General features: G+C 49.2%; 2 protein-coding genes across 3 annotated transcripts in view; both read left to right on the top strand.

The window, feature by feature from the left end:
- LOC109438254 (uncharacterized) overlaps positions 1 to 6,393 on the top strand; it is a 33,564-nt gene extending 27,171 nt beyond the window's left edge. The window contains exons 11-12 of the mRNA XM_074318068.1: positions 1,920 to 1,993; positions 3,339 to 6,393. The gene's annotated coding sequence lies outside the window, so the exon portion shown is untranslated. The remainder of the gene's footprint in view (positions 1 to 1,919; positions 1,994 to 3,338) is intronic.
- A 7,167-nt stretch (positions 6,394 to 13,560) lies between these two features.
- ARPIN (actin related protein 2/3 complex inhibitor) lies at positions 13,561 to 21,624 on the top strand. Of its 2 annotated transcripts, none has more exons than XM_074317726.1 (6): positions 13,561 to 13,579; positions 16,394 to 16,469; positions 18,392 to 18,524; positions 19,216 to 19,422; positions 19,832 to 19,995; positions 20,877 to 21,624. In XM_074317726.1, the coding sequence occupies exons 3-6, from the start codon at positions 18,512 to 18,514 to the stop codon at positions 20,883 to 20,885; spliced, it is 393 nt and encodes a 130-aa protein (XP_074173827.1). In that variant the 5' UTR covers positions 13,561 to 13,579; positions 16,394 to 16,469; positions 18,392 to 18,511; the 3' UTR covers positions 20,886 to 21,624. The 2 variants fall into 2 exon arrangements, with proteins under 2 accessions (XP_074173827.1, XP_074173828.1); XM_074317727.1 differs by lacking the exon at positions 13,561 to 13,579 and adding an exon at positions 14,896 to 15,097.
- Positions 21,625 to 23,406: the final 1,782 nt, after the last annotated feature.

Raw genomic sequence — 23,406 nt, 5'->3', positions numbered from 1 at the left:
TTTTTTGGGTGTGCGGCATCGTTTACTGCCTGTCCATCTGTTTATTGTCTTGCTATTGTTCTCTCTACCAATCTCCACTTCTTTGTGGGCATTTGCCTTTTAAAAAAGATTTTGCTGTAATTTTTATTGGTTTTTCAACAAGTTCTTTACCCTTAACATTTTAGTACAAATATTTGGAGCGATATGTATGTATTAGTCTCTAGAGTTTAAGGTAGAATTTATATCATACCTTCAAATAGGACAAGAAATCCTCTACCCTTTTTCTTCCCTCCCTTATTTCTCCTCTTCTCCCCACCTCCCGTGTTGAATAATCAGAGATTCTTATTCCAGAGTTTGCTTTTAATCCACACCTTCTTGGACTTCTCACAGAGTTTCACTGGCCTGTTTGCCCACCACTGCTTCCTATAGCCAGCCCACCTTTGCATCTTGGATTCAGCGTTAGGCATCTGTTGCTGGATAACAAATCGCCACACACTTGCTGGTTTAAACCAACAGCATCTCACTGTGAGTCAGGAATCCAGGCCGGGCTTATCTGGGGCCTCTGCGTCAGGGTCTCTCCCAGGCTGCAAAAAGGTGTGGGCCCGGGCTAGGGTCTCATCTGAAGGTTTGACTGAGGAAAGACCCAGGACTTGGGTTGTTGGATGAGGGCCTCAGTTCCTAGCTGGATGTCGGATGGAGGCCTCCTCTGGGTCTTGGTCATGTGGGCATCTCACAACATAGGGCAGCTCACAACATGTCACTTGGCTTCCTTGAGCAAGCAAAGGAGAAAGTCTGCTGACAAAACAGAAGTCGGAATCTTTCGCTGTGTTTTCTTGGTGAGAAGCACGTCACAGGTCCCACCCACACTCAAGGGGCGGGGATTACACAAGAGGGTGAACACCAGGAGGCAGAGATCCTTTGGACCGTTTAAGTATCTGTCTGCCACAGATTCCTATTTTTTTCTTGTTGGAGTACATCCTCTAATAGTTCTTGCATGTGTGGGTCTTGGGTGGTAAAATGTCTTAGATCTCAAAGGTCTGAAATGGATTTGTTTTGTCCTCCCGCTTGACTGTAGTATATACATGGGGACAGAATTCCTGGCTCATAATGTTTTACCCCCCTCAAAACTTTGCTATTATCTTCTTTCATCCAGTATTGCCAAAAAAGGGCTGATGCCAATCTAATTTTTTTTTTTTTTTTTTGTCCTTTATAGTTCATCCGTTTTTCCTCTCTTAGGGATTTCTCTTTGATCCTTGGTGGTGTGAAATGTCATCATACTGTCTCTAGGTGTACATCATTTTTTTCTTTCCTTCTTCGTTGGTTTATCTTTCTGCTCTGTGGTTTGCATTTTTGCATTGACATTTTAAAAATGCATATTATTAACATCTGATTGTCTATTAGCCAAAATCTCTAATTTTTTATTATCATTATTTTGGAATGCAAATGTCTCTTTTATCTGTCTGAAGGTAGTGTATGTAATTAATCTAAAGTCTTATTGTTTTCTTCTGCTTGTTGGGTTCAGTATCTCTGTTTCAAGGTGGTGTTAATCCTCCCATATTTTTTTTGACTGTTGGATGTGTGATTGTCTTTATGTTTGAGTGTTCCTATTAGCTTTCAAAGACTCTGGCAATGAGCTCATGTGATATATTCCTCACTTGTTGCTTCCTAACAGAACCCTGATTGTGTTTAGGCAATCATATGCTCACCCAGCTCAGGTGACAATTCATGATCATACTAAGTCCATTGTAATTCCAATGCCTCTCTTCCCAGCCTCCCTTGCAGGTAGGGCTGGCATGTGACAAAGTTCTAGCCAATGAGATATAAGTGGAAGCCTATTGAGAAATTTTTGGGAAATCTTTTGCTTTATTATAAAATGGACACTTGTGTCAGGAAAGCTCAGTGACACTGCCTCTTTCCCTGTCTTCCTTCCTTTGACATAGATGTGATGTCTGGACCGTGGCAGCCATTGTGTGACCATGAGGCAGCTATACACCAAGGATGGTGAAGTGGAAAGGTAGGAGATTTGTTTTCCTGGATGGCTTTAATTGAGTCAGAGGTGCCAAACCTGAAATCACCTCTAGATATCTTGGGATGTGATTTAATTAAATGTCTTTTTTTGCTTGAGCCACTGTCAGTCAGATTTGTTATTTGTCAAACATTCCCAACAAACGTGGCTAGTCTGTGAGTATTGCAACTGTTTGCTGCATCCTGAATCCAACGATTATGGTGGAAGAAGGGAAGGCTCTGCTGAGTGGGGTGAACTAGCAGCATCTGCCTTTGGCTGAAGAAGTTCCATCTTGGCTCTACGTGCTAGTGGCCTTCCCAGGTCCTGCCCTGATTTTTTAGTTCAAGTGCCCACCTTACTGCTCCTGACTGTGGGCAGATGGCTCTGCCGTCCTCTTGTTGGCACAATCAGGGGAGGAGAGCAAGTCTCCCGTTCCTGCTGTGATGCCTCAACCAACTGCAAGTCGCCCCAGAGCTTTCTTCTGTTTCCCGTGTCTATCGTTTCTGCGTTTAGAGCCTCTAAGCTGCTCTCGACTTCTATAGCCGTCTTCCCTCGCACGTGGTTTATGCCATGGTTTCCTCCCTTAGTCTGGCCTCATCCTCTGTCTGTCTTTCAAGGGCTCCCGATCATTTCTGGTCCTATTGAAAGCACTTCTTGTTTGCTGGTGTTGCCATAGTGTGTGTGTGTGTGTGTGTGTGTGTGTGTGTGTGTGTGTGTACGCGCTTGCATGTCTGCCTCCCTCACATTTGATCCAGTAACTATGGTTTATATTCATGAAAAGAACAGTCAGCCTTATTTTTTCGTACCTAAACCCCCCTCCTAGGAATCTATCTGAAGAAATAGCAGAGTTGTAGTCAAAGCTTTATATTAGAAGATTTTGGGGGGGTGGGGGGTGGGGAGTGGGAGATGAGGGTAAGGGGGAATCGAATATATGGTGATGGAAGGAGAACTGACTCTGGGTGATGAACACACAATGGGATTTATAGATGATGTAATACAGAATTGTACACCTGAAATCTATGTAATTTTACTAACAATTGTCACCCCAATAAATTTAATTTTAAAAAAAAAAGATTTCCTTTCCACGGCGGTTTATGTAATAGGATGAGTATCTCAGAGAAGATCCATGTCTTTCCAAGAACACAACTTTCTCTCTGTTTGGCTTGAAGCATCCACCTGCCTAGAGGTGGAAGAAGAGGTGTGGGATGGAGAAATATGAAGGCTTACGATAGTTCATCGTGTCTAAGACTTACGTGTGTGAAACTGGGGTTTGTCCTACAATCGGTGTTGGTTGACAATAGTGGTTGGCTAGGCAACAGAAATGATATGGTGGTCTTTGTCTGCCCACCTGCAGTCGTGGTCTGAAAACCTTCTGTTAACACCTGTGTCAATTGGCTGGGAAGGTGCAGTGTATCCACTTGCAGGATGGGGGTCCGCCATTTGGAAGAAAGTCGCAAAGGCAGTGGCAGATGTCCTCATCTCTGGGCTAAGGGATCCTATGTCAACAGTGCACTGACAATACGCTGTGGACAAGGACTCGATCTTCCCCAGCTCTGCGTTGAAAGGGGCTTCAGAAGCATCATTTTCTACAACAGTCTCTTCCGTGAAGAAGTTTTAGGATCACTTTCCAATTTATTTCGCTTCTGTTTTCCTTTTTACCTATGCACAGGAGTGATAAAAATGTATGTCTGAATAAGCCGAGACAGAGCTTTCTCAAAAAGCATCAACCAAAATCCTAAATAATAAGGCAGTATTGTTCATAATTTCATTGGCAGCTCGCTTGTCTTTCTTAGGAGGACCTGAAATAACGGTGCGTCTTCTAACTGATGGCATTCATTTCAGTAAAGTGCAAAATTATAGAGAGAATGAAGACAGAAGAAAAAAAAAAGGAATTAATATCCAGCTTCTGACATTCAAAATAAAATTATGCAGGAAGAAATTAGCCTTGCAAAATGGGTGTCTTTCTTCAAAAAAGACCTAAATTATTTTCTTTGGATCATAGGCACACTTGCAAGCTCCTTCCTTTAGCATTTCAGCAGCCGAGCCCCGAGGACTCAGCCTGTGGGGTCCTCTGTGAGTGGAGAAGGCAGTCCTTCCCGCTCTGCAAGGCAGGCCACGAGCTTTGCTGCCATTCCCTGGAGGGACGTGGGGCAGAGCAGGGGGGAAGCCTATCTGTCTCAGGCCCCAGGGAAAGTGGGAAGATGAAACAGTGAAGGAGGAGGAGGAGAGCAAGTCAGACAGAAATGAGAGCCACTTAGTTAAGTCAGTAACTCAGTGACACCCCTGGTTGAGGGGGCTTTGCGTCTCTTCCTGCTTGGAGCCCCTGGAGGAGGCTGCACCATCACAGAAGAAGGGGCCCTGAGGTTCCCGCTCCTGAGCCCCTGTAGCGTCCCCATGGGTACATGGGATCCTGACATTTCTGGAGGGGTCACTGGGATGTGACATCACCCTGGAATCAGCAAGGACCTGAGCAAACCCACCGCCAAACACCCTGAGTCACCCTCACACCCTATCCCTGGGCTCCCAGAAGCCACACTTCTTCCCCTCTACTCCCAAGTCGCCATCTGGACAGTGGCGGAAGACACCTTTTTTCTTAGAGACTGAGCCTTGTGTATAAGGATTATTGGGTAGGACTAAGATTTTAAAGGTAACTTCCCCCCCACACACACACTAGCCAGAGACGAGGACATTGGAAGACCAAAAAAATGAAACAGCTGTATTTTTTCTTCACATCCCAGATACAGTTGCACTGCATTTTGAGACCTGCTATATTTATAAAAGGAAAGCTTGGAAACCACTTAAAAGCACTGCATAGGAGAATGATATCACAGTTATTACACGTGCGTAAAATATAATTTTGCCCAGTTATTAAAATTATCTTTATGGACTATTTTAATCACACAAATAGTGGAAGTCAAGAAATAAACGTGTATGTACTGGAAGATCTCAGTTACATATACAAAATGGGCTGGAGGAAATGCATGAAAATGTTAACTACAGTTACATTGAATGGCGGAGTTTGGGTGATTTTAATTCTTTACGCCGCTCTGTATTTTCCAGATTTTCCACAGTGACTATGTAGCTCTGAGAAAATAATAAATAACATTCAAAAACAAAATCTTTTCTAGCAAATGTCAAAAGGATTTCGGAAGCCCCTTACTTTCCTCAAATCCACGAAAACCAGCTGCCACAGGATGTGGATGACGGCTGGGGACAGAGTGTGGGAAATGGTCATTCTCCCCTCTTGCCCAGTCTCCAGTCCACGGGTGACAGTGTGCCCATGGGTGACAGTGTGCCATGGGTGACAAGTGGACAGGACGTCTCTATGACACTAGGTCTTCAAGCCGAACTAGAGTAGCAGAGTTCCTCCAAGATTGTTCCCAAATGTCACTGTTTAACATCACCCATTTCTTCATGAACACATCAGTGAGGAATTTTCCATACAGATTGGCATCCGTGCTGGCAGCGCTAGGAGGACCCACCTCCCCCAAACACGCTAATCCTCAGAGATAATTTACTTCTCCAGAGGCACCAAAGCCGAACAAAGACTTAAATACAATCAAAGTGTGACGAGATGAAGGAGGCAGCAGAACGGTGTCAAGCGGTCAGAGCAGAGAAGTGTGGCTGGAGGCCCCTGAAGTGACACTCACAGGAACCCCTCTGACCTGCCCTACCTCTGCTTGGTCGGGGGGTTTCCCTTACAGTTCGCATGACCACATCGCCACCATGCAACAAGAGCACATTTATTTTCTAAAACTCAGTGTCTTGCACACAGCATGGAGAATAGCACCTAAACCCACCTCGGGCATCTCAGCACCTCTGACACCACAGCTGCCCCTTGGCAGACCTGTGCCCGGTGTGGAGACATCTAGTTCAGGGAAGCATAGGTTTCGTCCATTCCTATTAGACTTGCTCTGGGCAAATCGACCACATAGTTGAGTAGCAGTTAATATTCTGGAGCGTGAGTCTGGCAATAGGTGGGAATCCCTTAGGCACACCTTGCTTCACACAGGCGGTGGGAGTTACTGTTACTCCAGCTGTGCCTTAACGTGTCAAGTTGAGAAGAGTGACAAAGGGGAGCTGGCCCTATCGCTTACAGAAATTATTTCATAGAACTACAAAAATCAAAATGTCGTGTTACTACACGGACATACAAGTGGGACAGAATAAAAAGCCAAGAAATATTCGCAAGGAGAGCAGCCATATTAAAAAAAGGGAGCCATAACAAAGATGGCATTTCAAATAACCTTTTAAGGATGTATTTAGTTCTGAATATAATGACAAATGGTGGGGGGAGTATGAGCATTAGTAAAAAGTAATTCATATTTGATAACTATGGACTCCATGGCTTACATATATGCTCATTTCCACGACTAAAACATACAAACAACACGAGTTTGCTTTCTCATGTCCTCATCAACTATGAGCTTTATGAGTTTTTAAATCCTTCCTGAACAATCTTATTTCTGTGATGCTTGAATATACATCTCTTTGATTACAGCTGAGATTGAATATTAAGATGTTTCCACTGGTTTTAAAAAATTAACTAGTTTTTAATTGAAAAAGTAATTCATGTACATGGTAAAAATATCAAACAGCATAAAAAGAAACGCTATGAAACATACGTCGCCTTCCCGCCCTGGAGCCCCCGTGCCGGAGGCAGCCTCCATGACCAGCTTCTTGTTTCTCCCTCCAGAAATATTCTGCACATAAACAAGCACATGTGCAAGAAAAAATGCATTTTTGTACATCTGTAGCCTCCTTTTTTATACAAGGAGAACATGTTTGTAGAGGCAAACTACAAATTCTGAGCCTTGCCTACCTCTCAGATGGCATCGTTACTGCTCTCCGCACCGGTCACCTGGCTCCAGCTGGACTCCCATCTCCGTGGCCCTCTGCACTCTAAGCCCTTTCCTGCCTCGGGGCTTTTCGCTTGCATCCTGCTGCCTCAGCTCAAATGGTACCTGGAGAGAAGCCTTCCCTTACCACCTGTTCTAAAGCAGACCCACCGCCCCCAACCTCTCACTGTCACACCTCTTTGTTGGGTTTCCTTCCTACCATCTACCACTATCGGAAATGATCTCATTTCGGAGGGGTCTTATTTGTTCATTGTCCCTCTCTTCTCCCAGGATGTAAGCTTCCTGGCAGTTTGGATTGCAGCTGTTTTGTTTACCTGTTTCTCCAGGACCTAGGACAGTTCCTGGCATAGAGGAAGTCCTCGATTATTAATACAGTCGTCCTTTGGTGTGCGAGGGGGATTGGTTTCCAGGATCCCTATGGATACCAACATCCGGGTATGCCCAAGCCCCTTATATAAAATGCCGTAGTATTTGCTTATAACCTACGCACATCCTCCCATCTACTTTAAACCATCTCTAGGTTACTTAAAATACCTAACACGATATAAATGCTGTATAGCTACTTGTCGTACTGTATCGTTTGAGGAATAAAGACAAGAAGAAAAAGTCTGTACGTGTTCAGTACAGCTACAACCACTGTAGGCCTAAGTACATAGTAAACATCAGCAACGACGGAACATTTTTCTTTGAATATTTTCAATCTGCCATTGGTTGAATCTACAGATGTGAAACCCTCTGATAATGGAGGCCCACTGTGTTTGCTGAATGAGTGACCGCTGGGCACACTGTATTGTACGTTGCTGTTTTTACTTAAAAATAAGTGAAGTGCTTTGATATTGTATACACAGTACCTACTCGTAAGAGCATGCCACTCTTTCTTAGGTGCAAGGTGCAACAATTTGTCCTTTACTTTCATAGAAATGTCTCAATGTATGCAAGACTGCTAGGTCCCTAACAACTTCACCAGCGTGGTAGGCCTCGGAATGTTTCTGTGGGATTTCTCTTTTACTCTCTGTCATATATGTAGATATGGCTAGGATATCGACATATGCCAATTTCTGCTCACCACGTCCAGTTAGGATGGTGTCAGCCCTCTTGCCCCAGTGCAGTTATCCAGTCCGTGGCCACTGTTCCCTCTGGGGGAAGGACTGGAGGTCTATTTCGACATACACTTGAGGTGTTGGTTGTGGTATAATAAGAAAAATGTTCAGTCTGTCCTGGTTCCTGGCATAAAGCTCCTAAATACCTGGGGACTTCATGAATGATTAGGGCAATGGGAGCATTATTTGTTCTAACGGAGCAAGTTTTAGGGGGCCCCTAGATAGCTTCAGGTTGGGGACAGGTGGCCAGGAAGACCAAGCCTTGATTAGAAGTTTGGAACTTTCAGCCCCACCTCCCAATCTCCAAGGAGGGGGGAGGGACTGGAGATTGAGTGAAGCACCAATGGCCAATGATTTCATTAATCGTGCCTGTGTAATGAAGCCTCCATGAAAACCCCTAAATGATGGGGTTTAGAGAGCTTCTGGGTTGATGAATATGCTGGGAGGATTACGCACCCCAGCTCCAAGGGGACAGAAGCTCCTGGACTTGGGACCCTTCCAGACCTCACCCTGTGTACCACTTCACCTGGCTGTTCATTCATATCCTTTATAAAAACTGGAAGAGTAACTATAGCTTTTTCCTGAGTTCTGTGATTCCTTCTAGCAATTTATCAAACCTGAGGGTAGGGGCTGTTGGAACCCCTAACTTTGTAGCCAAGTCAGACAGAAGAGTGGGTAACCTAGAGATGCAATACTTGAGACTGGCACCCAAAGTGGGGGGCAGTCCCGTGGGACGGAGCCCCAAAACCTGTGGAGTCTGGTGCCAATTCGATAGTTAGTGTCTACATTGAATTCAATTGTACGACACCGGTTGGTGTTAGAGAATTGGAGAAGTGATTGATGTGAGAAAAAAACAAACTCTCAGTTTTCCTCAAGGGGACTCAGCACTCCCACCCATTTCAATGGACTCTGGGTCTGAAAACCGACACAGGTCTGGGTATTGACAAGGGACCATTGTTTTCCATAGCGGTGAATGACAGCAGCCTTCAACTCACCCACTCTTTACCTATATCTCTATCATCATCTCTATCTCTGGCTCTATCATCTCTAGCTCTATCATCTCCATCTCTATCATCTCTATATCATCATCTCTATATATCATCATCTCTATCGCTGTCTCTATCTCTCCCCTCTGATTCCATGGTACTATCTACTCCCATCAACCCCACAGGACATATCAAAGGCTCCGGTGGCCCCGTTTTTCCTCCTTGCCTCTGGGCCTAGTCAGATGGTGGGTTCTCAGGTCTTACATAGAAAATCCCTCTAACATTCCCCTCTCCCTGAGCCTTATAACCACTTCCTGTGTCAAGGAAGTTTTGGCATCTCCACCTCATTGTCATGTACAAGTTTCATGGCCATCTGCACATACTGGTAAGACTAGCTGCAGGTACCTTGCTGGGATATTGAATGCCACTTAGCAAGTGAATGCCCCAATGTCAATAAATTCCCTCCAGTCCAGCCATATTTTCTACTCCCCTGGTCGTTCACCTCCGGTCCCCTGCCTCATGGCTTCCATTAGTCCCCATGACACGCGTTGGGCAGGTCTGCGATTCCTTGGGTGTGTGAGCTGATCCTCTGGGAGCAGACTGGACCTTCCAGCTCAGGTTGTGGTGAGAGCTGATTCTGATTATTGGTCTGGAGGTGATGCGTGATGATGGAGACAGGTCTTAAGAAAAGCAAGTGACAGCTTACAAGACATCTGCTTCCAGTGAGGTCTTTGCACTGTCTCCAGATTAGGGAGTGGGCTGCTTCTGATGGCTAGAAGAGTTCAGGGGGAACTTGGGGGTTCAACGTGTTCAGGCTCTTCCACCACCCAAAATCCCCATCCCAGAGTCCCACTCTTTTCTTAGTGGGGTCCCTGAATTTGACAGTAGATCTGTCAGAACTGCACAGTCAACCTTCTTTGGCAGTGCTGTCTCCTTACAATCAGCTGCTGAGACTGACTTTTCACAGTTTGCCCTGCAGCTGCAGGAGACTAGAGTCTCCTTAAAAACGGCTGTCAAGCTCACCATGATTTTTACATATACTTAAGTTGGCTGTTAGCTACGCTGAGCCGATCGTTTTCTTTTTTGCTAGGTTGCCGATGTTATTAGTAAAAGTCAGCCTACTCTAGGTTTCTTATAATTATCACTGCCTCCATCTCATCAAATACTACAGGTCCCCCATTCCCCAGCTCAGTTTCACCTTCCACCTGCAGCCTACCTCCAAAACCACAGATGAAACCTCAATAATTTTGATGCCACTTCATACCAAGGGTTATCACCCCCCACTTACCACTAGCAATCAGATGCCTATTGCCATCAGAACAATAGGCAATCCAATTTCACAATCCTCTCCTGGCACGGTGTGGCCATGAGACCAGGTGTGGAGGACTGTTTCTGCAGGAAGTCAGGCAGAGCCCAAGCAGAGATGGTCACTACAACGGAGAGGCCAGGACAGCATGTGTCAGAGGCCGGAGGATGAAAGGCTCTGATGAGGCACGAAGGGATGTCTGCTACCCAGGCATGTCATAGATTTTCTTTCCAAACGAGGCTTGCCCTGTTTGCATTTATTGATGCAACGTGATGGATAGGTTGAGTTCTCATTCTGGCAGCTTATTTTATGTTACGCTTTGTCTCTGAGGGCTTCCTTTGTCTTGTGTCTTTTGCTCTGTGGTCTGTGTTTCCTTCAGGTTATTTCACTGAATTTTGGCAATTTGACACTCTAATTCTTCTGGAACTACCTTATTTTGTCAAGACAAGATGTGTCCAGTAGGCTAAGATGTGATCTGATACATAAAACCTAAAATTCCACGCACACACACGTTCCTGGTTTGTTTTCCTGTTACCTATTCGTGCCCTATGGGAATCCTGATAAATTCTGTGTTGCCCAGTGCTCATCAAGAGAGGGAAAAAGAAATTCAGTGGTTTAATAATTACATGCAGGGCCAGCCCAGTGGCTCAGGCAGTTAGAGCTCCATGCTCCTAACTCCGAAGGCTGCCGGTTCAATTCCCACATGGGCCAGTGGGCTCTCAACCATAAGGTTGCCAGTTCGATTCCTCAACTCCCGCAAGGGATGGTGGGCTCCGCCCTCTGCAACTAAGATTGAACACGGCACCTTGATCTGAGCTGGCACCTTGAGTTGAGCTGCCACTGAGCTCCCAGATGGCTCAGTAGGTTGGAGCGAGTCCTCTCAACCACAAGGTTGCCGGTTTGACTCCTCGAGTCCCGCAAGGGGTGGTGGGCTGTGCCCCCTGCAACTAGCAACGGCAACTGGACCTGGAGCTGAGCTGCGCCCTCCACAACTAAGACTGAAGGGACAACAACTTGACTTAGAAAAAATCCTGGAAGTACACACTGTTCCCCAATAAAGTCCTGTTCCCCTTCCCCAATAAAATCTTTTTAAAAATTGGGAAATCTTTAAAAATAATAATAATAATAATAATAATAATAATTACATGCACAGCTTTAGTGAGAATGTTCCTGAATGAACCTCCATATTGACCAGGATTAACGAGAACCAAATCCTCCACTGAACAATGTTACCTGTCTGACGAGCGGAATCATTTTCTGCCACCAGCTTCTGGCTCCCTGTGCTTCACACCTTGTTCCCCTCCCCTCCCCACCCAGGTACCCCTTACCCTGCTCCTTTGTGTCACACGCTTTGTGCCCTCCTGCAGGAGGGTGGCAGGACACTTCTACAGCAGGACAGCTGCCAAAGAATTCTAGGTGGGAGACCACATACATCTATTCCACAAAATCCAACTACCTGCGTCCCATACCAACTTCCCCTCACTCACATCCACTCCAGTGCCATCTGACACGAGATAAAGAAGGATTCCAGGCAAAAAGAGAGAGTGATCTTAACTGACAGCACCCACGCGGCCTTAACCTATGGAAATTTGACCAAAGCATGCGACCGTGTGAACATATTGTTGGGGCCATCCATCTCTGTCCTTAAAAAGGGGCCGTGGAACCGAGGGGCCCAAAGCTTAAGCTGTCTCCATGTTGTACCTGGTGGTTTGTAATTTTATATAGAGAAACATCCATAACCTGCATATAGGTGTGAGAAAGTCCAACAAAGTTCTAGTTTTTCCCCCCACGATGATTGATACTTTTTAGGAAATAAAAACCAAAACCTTTCAAAAAACATTTTTCTTGCTCTTTTAGTCCCTGTGTCTTGCGGGTGCCTGGTCTGCTGATGGCTCTGATGGGGGAAGTCATGGGCCCGGTAAACAGATAACTCTCCCCAAGAGAAGACTTCTAGGCGCGCCCGCTGTCCAGGAGCGCTTCCTGTGATGGTGGAGACGTGTTTCTGCCCCGAGGTTGCTGGCTACTGAGCACTTGACATGTGGCTGACGAGACTCGGGCCTTGAACTTTCGATTGGGAGCTTTTTGAGGGGAAAGGTGAGAGGACACAGGAAGGGGTAGCAGGAGGGTGGCCATGCCAGCCAGGTGGCTGCGACCAGCCTGGGGAGTTGTTTTGTTTAGTTGGTTGGTTGGTTTTTAAATAATTTTATTGAGCTATGACTGACATGCAAAAAGCTGTGCATATTTAATGTATACAACTTGATGAGTGTGGAGGTCAGTACACACCCATGAAACCATCACCACAACCTATGCCATAAACATATCCATCACCTGCAAAAGTGTCCTCAAGTCTTCTTTACTTACTGTTACTATTTTGTGTGTGATAATATAAGATCACCCTTGTTAGTAAATTTTCAAGTACATAATACAATATTGTTCACCATAAGCATTGTGCTGTAAGTTAGCTTTCTAGGTCTTATTCATCTTGTATCCCTGAAACTTTGTACCCTTTGACTATTACCTCCCCGTTTCCCATGCCCTCAGCCCCTGACAACCACCATTCTACTCTCTGCTTCTGTGAGTTTGACTATTTTGGATTCCCCAATGTAAACGAGATCATGCGGTATTTGTCTTTCTGTGTCTGGCTTCTCTCACTTCCAGGTTCATCTATGTTGTTGCACATGACAGGGTTTCCTTCTTTTTTAAGGCTGAATAATATTCCATCGTATGCATATAGCACGTTTTCTTTTTCTGTTCATCTATCGATGGACATTTAGGTTGTTTCCATGGCTTGGCTATTGTGAGTGGTGCTACAAGGAATATGGGAGTGTGGATATCTCTTTGAGATCCGGATTTCAATTCCTTTGGACAGATACCCACAAGTGAGATTGCTGGATCAGACGATAGTTCTATTTTTGATTTCTTGAGAAACTTCCATACTGTCTTCCATGGTACTGCACCAATTTACATTCCCACCAACAGTGCACAAGCGGTCCCTTTTCTCCACAGCCTCATTAACACGTTTCTTTTGTCATTTTTATAATAGCAATTCTGACGGGTGTGACGTGATCGCTCAGTGTGGTTTCGGTTTGCATTTCCCTGATGATGAGTGTTGTTGAGTAGCCTTTCACGTGCCTGCGAGCCACTTGTGTGTCTTTTTTGGAGAAGTATCTTTTCAGTTCCTTTGCCCATGTTTTAATCAGGTTATTTGTTTTTTGGCTATTGAGTTGTAGGAGTTCCACGGCCTGGGGAGTTTTGAAGAGAGGGAGCCAGAGTGCAGTGCTGCCCAGAGGGGTTTCCTCCTAGAGTTGTGTGTCCTTCTTTCCCAGACATTTTGGAGCAGCCAGGTAGGCCAGACGGGGTGGGCTGACCAATCCATTAGGCACACTGCCTGGGGCCCACAGAAATGTCTTCATTTCTTTTAAAATCAGAAGAGTAGAATGGGGGGCCAGCCCAGTGGCTCAGGTGGTTAGAGCTCCATGCTCCTAACTCCGAAGGCTGCCGGTTCGATTCCCACATGGGCCAGTGGGCTCTCAACCACAAGGTTGCCAGTTCAACAAAAACAAACAACAACAACAAAAAAACACAGCAATCATTAAAGACTACATTTAAAGAAATTCAATATAGTCCAAAAAAAACCTAATAAAATAATCTATTAAAAAAAAAAAAGATATATTTAAAAAAAAAAAAAAAAAGAAGAGTAGAATGTGGGAGCCAAGAAAGTGTTTCAATATGTAACTAACAACATATGCATCCTTATGTCAACCCAGTTATAAAAGGTAATTTTTAAAAAATGTTAACGGAGGAAGGAGCCCTTGAAAATAAAAATGCCTACGACCCATGAACGTCACGTGTGGGGGGGAGAGGGTGGTGCTTCTTCCACCACTGACTGCTCATCTTGGGCTCCCAGGTACCTACCTGGCTACCTCCCCTTTGAGGCTCCCCCAGAGGACACAGCTGGACTCCATGAATGGGCCCACCTGCCCCAGATGTTGGCACAAAGGAGTCCTGGGGTCCGAAGAGACCCCTGAGCCCAGGCTTGGACAATGTACCCCTAGACCATGCATACTTGGGCAAACCTTCCTTGGGTAGGAAGCTGGGTAGGGGCCCCCCACACTGTGTGTGTGTGGGGGGGGGACAGAGAGGGGCAATGCTATGTTCTAGAGCGAGTTAATTCATCTTTACAGCTCCTCGGATAGTGACCCATTTGACAGAGGAGGAATCGGGCTCAGAGAGGTTGAGGAACTTGCCCAAGGTCACACAGCTGGGCTTCAAACCTTGGTATGTCGTGGGTCGGACACCCAAACCTGGGCTCCTCCGGCACAGATCCCTGGAACCCTCCTTCCGCCGCTGTTGGGACCTCGGGCGGGCAGGGCATAGAGTAGCTTCCATGCTGATCACACCGCCCTCCCTAATGGATTTTCCCTACTCCCTGGAAACCCGTTCTTTCAGAGCTGGTCCAATAGGCGCTCTGAGCCTCAGTTTCCCCTTTGTGCGTGTGTTGGGGCAGGGGTCTCCCCTTTAGTAACAAGGAAGAGAGAGAAAAGAGAAGGACGTTCTAAGGCCCCAGCCGCGGGTCTTCCCGGAAACCCCCTCCGACCGCGAGTGGGTCCTTCGGGCAGGAATGGGGATCGGCCCCTTTAAGCCTGTCGGGAACGCCCGGGCTGGCCGCACCCTTCCTTGATCTGTCGCCGGGAATCGTGGGTCTCGGCGCGTCCTCCTGGCGCGTCCCCTCGCGGTACCCCGGGTTTTCTGCGCAGCGGCGGGGGGAGAATGAGCCGCATCTATCAGGACAGCGCGCTCCGGAACAAGGCGGTGCGGAGCGCACGGCTCCCCGGGGCCTGGGAGCCCGCCACCCACCAGGGGTAGGCCTCGCCCGCCCTCCCCGCGCCGACGGCCTGGCCTTCGTCCGCTCTCCCGCCCCAGCTTTCAGCCTGGGCTCCCGGATTGGAGACGGGGCGCCCAGGGCCGGGGTGCGGGTGGGAGGAAAGGCAGGACGTGCCAAAGCTCCTCCAGCGCCCCGTCGCCCTGAGGCCGGAGCCCACCCCCCCAAGACACCGATGGGCTTAAGACGCCCTTGCTGCCCCCGACCCTCGGGAGAGGGTCTGGTCCCCACCCCCAAGCAGGGCTGAAAAGGCGGTGCTCAGTTCACACCGACCTTTGTCTCCACCCCACCCCCGTGGCTGTAAACGGCAACCACTTGCCACGCCGCCATGCCTTCCTTCAGGCCTTTGTGCGGGCTGCACCCCCTCACCAGAAGTGGCCGGAACCGAGGCTGGGAGTCCCCTTGGCAGGGCTGGGGGATGGCAAGGCCTGCCTGGAGGCCGGGGTGGGACTGCAGGGCCAGGCCTTCTGCCATGGAGGCGGAGGTTGTGGCAGTGAATGGACGTTCTGTTTGCAGTTACAAACCCTGAAGGATTGAGGAGGTGAGGAGGTGGGTACAGTTGTCAGGTGTCATCCCCATCCCTTCAGCTGTCCCCACCCCTCTCCACTTCTGTGATTCCAAAAAAGGAAGTCCACAGGTTCTGCGTTTGAACACTAGAATGGGGAAGCGGGTCCAGCTCCTCTCCGTGGGGACCCTGTGATCTTGGGCTGGTCACAAAAGTTGAGTCTGGGTTTCTCCATCTGTAACGTGGCTATGAGAACAGGAATATGAGAGTGCTTTAAAACAGGTGAAAAGGAAAAATACTTTATAGCAGCCTAGACCCCACACACACACACACACACATAACATTGGTTAAATAAAGAAGTAAAATCTATATTTGTTAAGCACTGAATAGTATACAAAACACCTTCACCTGCATGATCTTGTCATCGTAGGAGCAGTGAGGTGGCTGTTACTCTCCCATTTTGTAGATAAGAAGACTGAGGCTCCAGTTACAGTACAGGGGCAACGGCTTGGTCTTGTAGCTTGACAAGGTCCCTCCTGCACTCTGAGCAGCATTTCAGCCTTTGGGACCCTCAAAGGAATGGAGGCCCCATGTGGGAAGCACAAAGGGGGCTGCTTAGTGCCTGGCCTTCTCAGGGACCAGGTGAAGAGCAGACACGTGTGGGACTTACTTCTGTCCCAGGGCGGACTCTGACCTGGCCCACGGAACTTAACCGTTCTTTCCTGAGGACTGGCAGAACAAGCCGATCCCTCCTTTTCCTCTCATCCCCAGGGGTAACGGCGTCCTGCTGGAGGGAGAGCTGGTCGATATATCTCGTCACAGCATCCTGGATGCGCATGGGAAGAAGGTGAGGATGTTTCCCTGGGCGGTACCCAAAGGAACCGGCACTGGCTTCATGGTCCTCACCCACCAAGGCATCTCCCTGTGCTTGGCTCAGCCGGTGCCAAGTTGTGGGGTCCAGCTCTTTCCTTGAGGGGCTCACAAGACAGGGGGGAGGTGGGTCAGGAGATCAGCAGCTGAAAGGGGCCACTGAGTGGAAAATGATCAATGAGGGTTGTTCTGAGCAGCAGACAGATGGGAGGGCCTGCGTGTTTGCTGAGAAGACCGACCAGGCCCCGAGCCCACGTGGTGTGTTTTGGGCCGGCATTGGGAGGGTTGAGAGGACGAAGGGGTGAGGTGAGTGGCTCGGGACTAAGGCCGTGGTGCAGAGTGGGATGGAAGGCCCTCCGAAGAGGTCCTGTGGCCTTCTGGTGGAACAGGTTTAGAATGGCGGGAGGCGGGTGGGGTGGGCAGGCTGAGTGACTGTGCTGGGAGGGCTGAGAGGCCAGGCTCCTGTCGCCTGGCCTGGAGGTTCTCACTGCTTGTCCTGATGGGCAGGTCAGAGTGGGGTGTCGGCCGGGGTGGGTATGAGGTCAGCAGTGACCTTCCCCTTTCTGGGCACCAGCTCTGTTCCCGGGAAGTTCTGTGTACTGTGAATTTTTTGGAATTGAATTACTTTAAGGGTACTCCCTTTGCTTTCTCTTTCCATGTCCCCTGTCCTCACATGGCCCCCAGGAAGTAGTTTGTCCTGATTAAACCTGGCACCTGCCCCCCCTGCTTTCTGGTTGCCCCCGACGCTCATTCCTGTCCTGCTGCCAACCTGTTTCCTGAAAGCTATCTCCGAGGGTCTCTCTGCTGCTCACAAACCTTACAGGATTCATTCTTGTCTGCCCAGTGAAACCCAAACTCCAAATGCCAACTCAAGGCCCATCTCAAACCAACCCTCTTCCATTCTTAGCGTCCATTTGCCCATGTTGCTCAAACAGGCTTTAAACGCCTGTCCCAGACGTTTAATACGCTTCCTGTACCCTATTTCCACAGTTGCAGCTTTCTCCACCTTCTCTGTTTCTCCCAAAAAGCAGTTTGCTCATCTTTAATCCCCAGGAGCATTTCACCTGCTTTTATTTTTTTAATTTTTCTTCTTTTTCTATATAAATTTTATTGGGGAATATTGGGGAACAATGTGTTTCTCCAGGTCCCATCAGCTCCAAGTCGTTGTCCTTCAGTCTGGTTGTGGAGGGCGCAGCTCAGCTCCAAGTCCAGTCACCGTTTTCAATCTTTAGTTGCCCACCATCCCGTGTGAGAATTGAACCGCCAACCCTGTTGTTGAGAACTCACGCTCTAACTGAGCCATCCGGCCACCCCTCACCCGCCTTCTGTGATTAGCACAGCTGACAACCAGCATAACAGCACACTTCAGGTTTTCCGCTCTGCTTGCTCCTTCATTCTCTCATCGAACCCTTATGACAATCCTGAAAGCAGACATCATATCCCCATGCAACAAGGGAAACGGAGGCTAGGAAGGCTTGGCCCCAGGGCCCACATCTATTGAAAGAGGCAGAGTGACCCCCCTCAGAACGGCCTTTCAGGGCCGTTTCCAGGGCCCCGTGGCTGCTTGCTCTCCTGGGGCCCTTGGAGCTTGGGTTATGGTTGTCTGCATATGCTTTTTGTCTTGGCGACATGAGGCGTCAGGTCCTGGCCCGCCCTCTCATGGACGTCTGGCGTGGTTCGTTACGTGTGGCATGTGCTTTTACGAAGCACATGAATGAATAAATGGATGGATGGATGGATGCATATTGGAGTGGGGCATCTGTCCCCTTTGGAGCCGAGGTGGGATTCTGGGGTACAGAGTGAGGTTGAGGAGGGCTGCAGCCGCAGCCCTGTGGGGAATGTGTGATGGAGGGCGGGGGGACTGGAGCAGCCCCCCTACTCTCTCTGCCTGGCCCCCAGGAGCGCTACTACGTGCTGTACATCCGGCCTAGTCGCATCCATCGCCGTAAGTTTGACCTCAAGGGAAATGAAATCGAGCCCAACTTCAGCGCCACCAGGAAGGTGAACACGGGCTTCCTCATGTCATCCTACAGTAGGTGTCTGCTGTCCCCCCCCACCCCCGGCCCTGCTGCGCTGAGGCTTTCCTTTGTGCCCAGGCCTCTCTTGGCCGCAGAAAGGGTCTTCTCAGCATGGTTGGCTTTACAGCCCATGCCTGGGGGCCCCCCCATTCACTCAGGGGACCCCAGTGCCCCACCTCAGTCCCAAGGGCCTGTCTGGCCTTCCCAACTCCTGCCGTCTCCTGCAGTCTGGCGGAATCATCCATGAACCTGGCTCTGGGTCTAACTGCCTTTGCGCAGAGCCCAGGTGGCCCGAGGTGGCCTCCATTTTCCTGCCAAACTTCCCATTTGGTTCTTGGGCCCTTTGTGATTTCATTCCTCTCTCCACGTCTGGTGGTAGAAGGACGACCTCGCTGTCTGCCCCTCTGTGAGCAGGTTTAAGGTAGAGTGGGAACCCATCCATCCCGCTATCCTGGTGTTCACTCCTGCTTTCAGTGACTCATCAATTCTCTGAACGCCTAGCGAGCCTCTGCCACGTGTCAGGCCCGGAGCCCATGCCTGTACCGCCTCTGGCTTGAGCTCCTCGATGAGTCCTGGCAGGGTGGGGTGGGTGCTCAGAGTCCTACCTTCGGGAAAGACACTCAGGCGTCACCTGGCTCCTGAAAAGCCCTCCCTAAGTGCTTGCTCTTCCAGTGGGAATAATGCTCCCGTGCTGTGTGCCTGCAGAGGTGGACGCCAAGGGGGACACTGACAGGCTCACGCCCGAGGCCCTGAAGGAGCTGGTCAATAAGCCCGAGCTGCTTGCACTGACAGAGAGCCTCACCCCCGAGCAGACAGTGGCGTTCTGGATGCCTGAGTCAGAGCTGGAGGCGATGGAGCTGGAGCTGGGGGCCGGGGTACGGCTGAAAACTCGAGGCGACGGCCCGTTCTTGGGTGAGCAATGCAGCCCCCACTGAGGCCTGAGGTTCCCATATGACGTGCAGGGTCGCCTGGCTTCCTGTCCAAAGCTCCTCCTGCTGCTCAGAGCTCATGGGAGCTGGTGAGGTCTGGCCTCTGTGGGAACATGACCCCCTAAGATTTTTCCTAAATCCTGGACCAGAGCTTTGAGGCCTAAAGCCTAGACACTCTGGATCCTGGGGTGCCCCCAATCTCATGATTCCTGAGGGTGGCCTCTCCTATCTCGTGCCTTCGGGGTCCCACCCGGGGTCTCCCTCAGGTCCACTCCCAGACTGAAGAGAACAAGGGCTTAACTCAGGCCTCAGAGACCCCAGCAGAAGGGGCCAGCCCCCCACTATGTTTCCCCCATAGAGCAGAGACCATTTAACGTCTTCCCTTCTTTCAGATTCATTAGCCAAACTTGAGGCTGGAACAGTGACCAAGTGTAATTTTGCTGGTGATGGAAAGACAGGGGCATCGTGGACAGACAACATCATGGCTCAAAAGTCTTCAGAGGGGGCCTTGGCGGAGACCCGCGAGCAGGGGGACGGGGCAGAGGACGACGAGTGGGTAGGTCAAGGGCAGTGACCGTGGACCTGGCATTGGTGTGGTTGGTCTCTTGGCAGGAGTTTTGTAGGTACGGGCTGTTGTTGGGTGTAGGACAAGGAGATGGTAGCATAAGCTTTACCCTCCAGCCTTGGTTAATTCCGTGGAATTCCTGAGAGTATGTTCGCATCAGGAAAATTCCTTCAAGGTTGAAGGGTGACAACCTGGGACCTGTCTCTTTTGGTGGGTCTGAACTGTGCCAATCTACAAGAGAGACCCAGAGATACATAAAAGCAAAGGATGGAAAGAATGGACAGCGGAGGGGAACCAATGAGACTTAATATCAAGTCTCCAAACATTGTCACGTCGGTTGACTACATGACCCAGGCTGAGGCACTTGAGCCACGGAGTGAGCTGTTCTCCTTTGTGCTGGGCTCCCTGCCCAGAGTGGCTGGAAAGGGGCTGACTAGTCCTTAATAGTTTTTTGTGCCAAAGGTCAACCCCCTAGTAAATCCTCAGCCTACTCAGAACTGATTTGTTTTTCTGAAGTGGATTTCACCTCAAGATTTGAATTGATGTTAAAAGGCCCCAAACTGAACATTTGGAAACAGTCAACAGAAAAATGGGCTATTTATCTAGGTGAAGATGATGACATTTGTCAGAGAAAGCAGGAGCGGGTAGAGTAGAGGGTCTGGTTTCCTTTTTTATCTCATAAAGTGAGTCTTGTATGTAAAAACAATTGGAGCTGCCAGGCTGGCTCCCTGGGCCAGGTCTGAGGAGGTGGGCCCCAGGCAGGTGGCCCAGGGCCCCACTGGTACCATTCTGTGGAACCCTTGTTTGTCCCCCAACTTGGAGAAGACTTTTATGAAATGTGCTGTGTTCACATCACTTTACGTTATCCCCAGGACGACTGAGGTTAGTGGGAAGTGGAGCATCTCCGGGGCCCACCAGCACTGTTGAGAATTTCTTCCACCGACTTCCATTCTGGAGCTCGAGGAAGCAGCCTGCCCAGTTCTTCCACACAGCCGCCATGGGACACCCTTTGAACAAGCTCTGCTAAGATCAAATCCAAGACCACGACGTTAGCAGTGGGGCCCCACGCTGTGGCTCACGGAGGGTCCCTCCCTGGATGTGAGTTTAGCCTTCTTAGACATTTTCATGCCAGCCCCTGCCCTGAGTGGCAGCCTTGTTTCTAGAGGCAGGTGGTGGGCGAGTCCCGGGGTGGGGGGCAGTCAGAGCCGCTGCACTTGGTTTTGGTACTGACTTGGGGAGCGTCCGTCATCTGCATGCAAAGTGGCTCAGAGGAGAAGTTAGCAGGGGCTCCTTCCTCTCTACCTCTGTCCTTGTACTTCCTGCTTTCCTTCCACACCTGCCCCGCGACCCACGGCGGAGTGCTGAGGTCTCTGCTCGCCTGCTCGAGCCTCCTGTCCCCGCGTCCCTTTCTTCCCCCAGGGCTACCAGCTCTTTATTCGTCCTCCGGTCCGCTGCCTCCTGTCCCCCCCGGCTGCTTTCCTGGGGGTGCTGAGCTCAGGGTTGCTTGGCTGTTCGCCGTCTCAGGCGCACTCTGCCAGGCCACATTTTTGATAACCCCTTTTCTGTTGTTGTTTTGTACCTTGGGAACTTTTCATGAATGAGTAAATCTTCAGAAAATGATTCCTCTACACTGACTGGGTTATTATTTGTTGTAAACAGTCCTTCAGCTGAGCCAGGTTCCTATAAGAAGGAAGCCATTTCTTTTTGGTCATGAGCGTTGCCTGGCTGGGTAGTGTGCCCACACCCATATCTGTGAAGCGACCTAGAGTGGAAACCTACATGTCCTAAGAGTGGGTAGGGACTTGGTGGCAGGGGGGTCCTGCTTCCCTCAGGGAAAAGGGGTGGTGGTGACCTCACAATTATTGAGTCCTCTGATGTATCAAACACAGCACTAGATGCTTTCCATGATAATCATTACAGCCACTGACTGTTGAGTGCTTCCTGGTGCTAAAACCTGTGCCAAGCATTTGTGGTATCTTACTTAATCGTTACAACAATCCCACATGGAACCTATGGTTATTTTCCCCATTTCTTTCCATATGAGGCTGAAGCTCAGAGGCTCCACTGATAGAATATAGAGGAGAGAGCCAGGCAGTCAGATTTCAAATCCACATTCCTAACTCCTGGATTATTCTGCTTCCACATGCGAACTACAGAGGAGAAATGGGGCCTCAGAGATGTTAAGCGACTTGTCCGGAGTCACACAGCTAATAAGTGGCGGAGCCAGATTCCAGTCCAGAGCTGTCAGAAGCAAAGCATATGCTCATTCCCCGTTCTCTGCTTCCTTGGCCTACAGAAGGGCCTTGGACACAGGCCCCAGGCAGGTCCTGGCCCAGTGAAGCCGGGTTATATTCCCAGACGTTAGGGAAGGTCCCTAAACCCGTGGCTGCTGGTCTGCCCAGGCTGAAGTCGGCCGTGCCGGTATCAGCAGTTGAGTAGGTAGTATTGTGTTTCCAGCATTTGTTGTCATGGCTCAGACTTTTGTTTGCTCTCCTGCGTGTCTCAGCCGGGGCTCAATAATCCAGCTGTGAGGCTTGGGACTCACACTTCGGTTGGGCCACCTGAAGTGCACTGCCCACGGGTGGCTTCCGTTCTTGTCGCCCTTTCCCTTGTGATCTCTCACCTCCATAATTATAGAAGCCGCCTCCCTGGTGTCCTGTGTCTGAATGGGCCTCGCTCACTGTTGAGCATACTGGGACCTCAACCATGCGGGTGGCCAGGATAGCGGGAGGAGAACTGGGGACACTGGTTGGGGGTAGAGGCACCCAGTGAGGGCATCCTGCTGCCCAGAGTACTGTGGCCATAGTGTATGGCAAACTCCTATGGGCAGGCCACCATTCCAAACAAGGAGGCTCAGTGTGTCAGTGGGGGAAGCCCTGAGCAGCCAAAGGGCTTGTTGTCTTCTGGGGCTCCTATAAGAAAAAGGCCATTTGGCTGGAGCTCAGAGAATGGGTAGGGGGAGAGCTGTCTTTGAGATGAGGCTGGAGAATGCACATGGCATCTTCAGCATAAGCATTTTGGGCCTTTATCCTTAACATCCTGGAAGCCAATGGTCCCCTGTGGGAGTGAGCTCTGATTCCTGTATTTCAAAGGTCACTTGACTACAGAGAAACTGGAGGCAATGAGCCCCATGAGGAGATTGCTGCAGTTGTCAGGGTGAGAGTCTAGAGTGGTTTGGTCTATAGCGTTGACAGTGGAGATGGAAAGAAATTCATGTTGACAGAGGAGGAAACGGACCTTCCAGCAAGAGAACAGCACCAGCAAAGCCATGGAGGTGGGGGGGCGTGGCCTGTTCCTGGAATATGCAATTTCTATACATGGTTGTTATCATACTATCCCTACACATGAAATTTGAGCATCTTTTAAAAATTGTTATATAATTACTTTCCATATTGCTGCATA

Source organism: Rhinolophus sinicus, linkage group LG13 (genome assembly GCF_036562045.2).
Source record: "Rhinolophus sinicus isolate RSC01 linkage group LG13, ASM3656204v1, whole genome shotgun sequence".
Lineage (NCBI taxonomy): Eukaryota > Metazoa > Chordata > Mammalia > Chiroptera > Rhinolophidae > Rhinolophus > Rhinolophus sinicus.
The sequence above is the reverse complement of the archived record's forward strand: the minus strand, read 5'-3'. Positions and strand labels throughout refer to the sequence as shown.

Bases quoted from the DNA above. Each gene is read 5' to 3' on its own strand.
- ARPIN (XM_074317727.1), top strand. From the start codon at position 15,006: ATGAGCCGCATCTATCAGGACAGCGCGCTCCGGAACAAGGCGGTGCGG. The intron at 18,525-19,215 runs GTAGGTGTCTGC...GTGTGCCTGCAG, and splicing joins CTTCCTCATGTCATCCTACA to AGGTGGACGCCAAGGGGGAC. The intron at 19,423-19,831 runs GTGAGCAATGCA...CCCTTCTTTCAG, and splicing joins AGGCGACGGCCCGTTCTTGG to ATTCATTAGCCAAACTTGAG.